Source organism: Nicotiana tomentosiformis, chromosome 7 (genome assembly GCF_000390325.3).
Source record: "Nicotiana tomentosiformis chromosome 7, ASM39032v3, whole genome shotgun sequence".
NCBI classification, from domain to species: Eukaryota; Viridiplantae; Streptophyta; class Magnoliopsida; order Solanales; family Solanaceae; genus Nicotiana; species Nicotiana tomentosiformis.
In genome coordinates, this window is record NC_090818.1 from 89,913,536 (window position 1) to 89,918,150 (window position 4,615).

The 4,615-nt window shown below is 43.9% G+C and overlaps 1 protein-coding gene across 1 annotated transcript; it reads left to right on the forward strand.

The window, feature by feature from the left end:
• The first annotated feature begins 2,408 nt into the window (after positions 1-2,408).
• Positions 2,409-4,328, forward strand: LOC138895976 (uncharacterized). The gene is made up of 4 exons (XM_070180744.1): positions 2,409-2,784; positions 3,127-3,320; positions 3,547-3,597; positions 3,714-4,328. Exons 1-4 carry the CDS (start codon positions 2,409-2,411, stop codon positions 4,326-4,328), a joined length of 1,236 nt encoding a protein of 411 aa, XP_070036845.1.
• Positions 4,329-4,615: the final 287 nt, after the last annotated feature.

Here is a 4,615-nt window from a genome sequence, read left to right on the forward strand (position 1 = left end):
CTTGCAATTTCCATGATTATTTACCCGATTTACATGTATATCATCTTATATGCTAGATTATTGACTGAGTAGTGGACTTGAGTAATTGTGTGCACCAAGGTGGTTTTATTCGTGATTTCATGATTTGGTCATATTACTATTTTGTACTAGTTGAATTTATGAACAGTACAGGTTATAGCAAGTATTATTTATAACTCTTTCTTCTATTGCCTTGTCGAGGTTAGTTATCATACTTGCTGAGTACATGGGGTCAGTTGTACTCATACTACACTCTGCACTTAATTGTGCAGATCCAGGTGTCGGACCCAGTCACCGGTAGTGGAGTTCACTAGTTGAGTTGATCACCGAGAGACGAGGTAGAGTTGCATTCTCAATTGCAGTCTTGGTGTCTCTTTTCTCATGCACTGTTGTCTTTATTTCAGACAGTATTATATTTGGCCTTTTAGAATTATATTTCTGTTTTTGAGCTAATGACTTTGTATTTACCAATTCTAGGGGATTTATCATTTATTGGCATTACTATGCTATATTAAGGTTTCAAACTTATGTTAATTCTTTCATTTGGTGCCATCACAACTGGTTGGGGTTTTGGGTCATGACAAGTCAGTATCAGAGCTCTAGGTTCGCAGGTATTGCGGGTCATGAGCAAATTTAGTAGTCTTGCAGATCGGTACAGATACGTCTATACGTATCTTCGAGAGGCTACTAAACTATTAGGAAAAATTTCACTTTCCTGCATTCTTATCGTGCGGATTTGTTGTTTCCAAAGTTTGAACCTTGAATCTTTTATTCTCTCATAGATGGTGAAGACACGTGCAGCCGGATCAGGCGGGCGGGCACCAGTACCTACCGTTAGGGCCGTGAGAGGCTAGGGCTGAGGTAGGGGCCGAGGTAGAGCTATCACTATAGACAGAGCAGCACCTGTGGAGCCACCAGTCGCTCTAGCCAAGAAGCAAGTTCCAGATACTATTGAGCGGTGGGACCAACTTAGGCACCGACAATACCTATTGTTATTCCTGGTCTTCAAGAGGCTTTGGCTTAGATTTTGACTATGTGCATGAGCCTGGATCAGGTAGTTTCAATTCCAGTTGCACCAACTACCTCAGAGGCTAGGGGAGCTATCTAGACTCCTGCCACCCGTACTCGAGAGCACCTTGCTCAGGGTCATCAGACACCCGGGGTGTTACCAGTGCAGCCCGTTATTGTTGCTTGGGCCGAGGTTGGTCCACCTATGAACGATGCAGAGCAGAAGAGGTTGGAGCAATTTAGGAGGCTTGAACTACCCGAGTTCGTGGAGGAGCAAAAGATGCTCAAGATTTTCTGGACCGGTGTCAGTGGATGCTTCGCACAACGGCTATTTTGGTGCATTTAATACTTTTCAATAGGGGCAGCCTACAGATGGTGCAGAATTATGAGTTAGGCAGAGCAACTGGCGTAGTGCCACTTACATGGCATGAGTTCTCAGTTCTCTTCTTAGAGAAGTTTGTTCCATATACTCGTAGAGAGGAGTTGCGTATGAAGTTTGAGTATATACGCTAGGAGGGTAGGAGTGTGATCCAGTACGAGATTTAATTTGCAAATTTGGCACATCATGCTTATGGTTGGTTCCCACTGAGAAGGAAAATGTCAGGAGGTTCATTGATAGCCTCAACTATGGTTTTTGTTATAATATGACTCGAGAAGTTGCGATGGATGCTAGGTTTGACCTGGTGGTTGAGATTGCTAAATGTTTGGAGTAGGTTCGCAAGCTAGAGCGCGAGGAGTGGGAGGCCAAGAGACCTCGTGGATTAGGTGGTTTCAGTGGTGCCTCATCTGGAGGCCAATCATATTACAGTAGAGGTCGTTCTTGTAGACCCATTCAGGTGGCTTGTCATGTTCCTCGTGGTTCTTCAGTTTCCTACAGTGCACACCCAACTCAGACATCATTCAGTTCATTGTCATCACAGTGTTCTTACCTTGCTCCATCTGCCCATGTTTCCACAGGCAGTTCTTCAGGTTATCAAGGTCAGCAGCCTTACATAAGGGATACTTGAGTCATATCAAGAGGGATTGCCCCAGACTGTTGAGTAGGGTCCCACAACATATCTCCTAGCCTATGATGTTATCACCAGCAGCTACACCACCCCCACAACCAGCTCGAGGTGGGGCTCAGTTAGCATTAGGTCTCCCTAGAGGGGGAGGTCATTCAGGCGGTGGTCAGGCTCATTTCTATGCATTTCCCGCCAGGCTAGAGGCAGTTGCTTCCGACGCCATGATTACATGTATTGTTTCAGTATGCAACATGGATGCTGCAGTGTTATTTGACCCTGGTTCCATTTATTAATATGTGTCATCCTATTTTGCTCGTTATTTGGATATGCCTCATAATTTCTTAGTTATGCCTGTTCATGTATCTACACCGGTAGGGGATGCCGCAATTTCCTAGGGATGAGTGGAGAGGTTCCCTGGATTATGTTCCTATTAGGGTGGTTTTATATTTGAAGGCTCAACAGATGGTTGAGAAGGGATGCTTATCATGTTTGGCCTTTGTGTGGGAGGTTGGTGCTGATACTCATACCGTTGAGTCAGTTACGGTAGTGAGGGATTTTCTAGACGTGTTTCTTGTAGACCTGTCGGGTATGCCACCTGCCAGGGACTTTGATTTTGGTATTGACTTGGTGCCGGGCACTCAACCCACCTCTATTCCCCCATATCGCATGGCACCGGTAGAGGTAAAGGAGTTGAAGGAGAAGCTGAAGAAGTTGCTTGATAAGGGCTTCATCATGCCTAGTGTGTCTCCTTGGGGTGAATAGGTTCTATTTGTGAAGAAGAAAGATGATACTATGAGGATGTGTATTGATCACATGCAGTTGAACAAGGTTACAGTTAAGAACAAGTACCCGCTACCGCATATTGATGACTTATTTGATCAGCTTCATGGTGATAGGGTGTTCTTGAAGATTGATTTGAGATCGGGGTACCATTACCTGAAGATCCGAGATTCATATATTTCAAAGACGGCTTTTAGGACATGCTATGGTCAGTACGAGTTTCTGGTGATGTCTTTTGGGCTGACCAATGCCCCAATAACTTTTATACACTTGATGAATAATGTATTTCAGCCATATCTTGATTCCTTTGTTATAGTTTTCATTGATGATATATTGGTGTATTCTCGCAGCTGGGAAGATCACGAGCAACATCTGAGGATCGTACTCCAGAGTTTGAGGGAGAAGCTATATGCTAAATTCTCCAAGTGTGAGGTTTGGTTTGATTCAATGGCATTCTTGGGTCTTGTAGTATCCAGTGAAGGGATTAAGATGGATTCGAAGAAGATTGAGGCAGTTCTGACTTAGCCCAGACCTCCTTCTACTACAGAGATCCGGAGTTTCCTTGGGTTGTCTAGGTATTATTGCCATTTTGTGGAAGGGTTTTCATTTATATCAACCTCATTGACTAGATTGACGCAGTAGGGTGCCTCATTCAGGTGGTCTCATGAGTGTGAGGAGAGCTTTCAGAATCTCAAGACTGCTTTGACTACAACACCAATTCTGGTTTTACATTCAGGATCAGGTTCTTATAAGCTATATTGTGATGCTTCTTGGGTTGGCATTGGATGTGTGTTGATGAAGGAGGGTAGAGTTATTGCTTATGCTTCACGTCAGTTGAAGCCCCACGAGAAGAACTTCCATGTTCATGATTTGGAGCTGGCAACCATTGTTCACGCATTGAAGATTTGGAGTCACTATCTTTATGGTGTATCATGTGAGATATTCACGCATCATATGAGTCTCCAAAACTTATTCAAGCAAAATGATCTGAACTTGAGGAAACTGAGGTGGTTAGAGATACTTAAGGACTATGATATCACCATTCTTTATCACCTAGGAAAGACCAATGTGGTGGCCGATGCGTTGAGTAGGAATGCCAAGAGTATGAGGAGCCTTGCTTATATTCCAGTTGGAGATAGACCATTATCATTGGATGTTCAGGCTTTGGCCAATAGGTTCGTGAGTTTGGAAATATCGGAGTCTAGCAAAGTTCTTGCTTGTGTTGTATCACAGTCTTCTTTGTTTGAGCGCATTAAGGCGCGTCAGTATGATGATCTCCATTTGCTTGTGCTGAAGGACACAGTGCAACACAGTGATGATAAAGAGGTTACTATTGGAGATGATGGGGTATTAAGGATGCAGGTTTGGATTTGTGTTCCTAATGTGGATGGGTTGCGAGAGTTGATACTTGAGGAGGCCTATAGTTCGCGGTATTCCATTCATGGAGGTACCGCGAATATGTATCAGGATTTGAGGCAACACTATTGGTGGCGGAGGATAAAGAAGGATATTGTTTAGTATGTTGCTCGGTGTTTGAACTGTCAGCAGGTGAAGTACAAGCATCATAGATCCGGTGGTTTGCTCATAGCCTTGATATTCCAGAGTGGAAGTGGGGGCGTATCCCTATGGATTATTTAGTTGGACTTCTGCAGACCTTAAGGAAATTCGATGCAGTGTGGGTCATTGTGGACAGACTGACCAAGTCAGCACACTTCATTACATCCATGACTACCTACACTTTAGAGCAGCTGGCTCAGATTTATATTCGTGAGGTTGTTTGCCTTCATGGCGTGCCCGTGTCTATT

Bases quoted from the DNA above. Each gene is read 5' to 3' on its own strand.
- LOC138895976 (XM_070180744.1), top strand. From the start codon at position 2,409: ATGCCGCAATTTCCTAGGGATGAGTGGAGAGGTTCCCTGGATTATGTT. The intron at 3,321-3,546 runs GCAGTTCTGACT...TTTTACATTCAG, and splicing joins TGGATTCGAAGAAGATTGAG to GATCAGGTTCTTATAAGCTA. The intron at 3,598-3,713 runs GTGTGTTGATGA...CACGCATTGAAG, and splicing joins TTCTTGGGTTGGCATTGGAT to ATTTGGAGTCACTATCTTTA.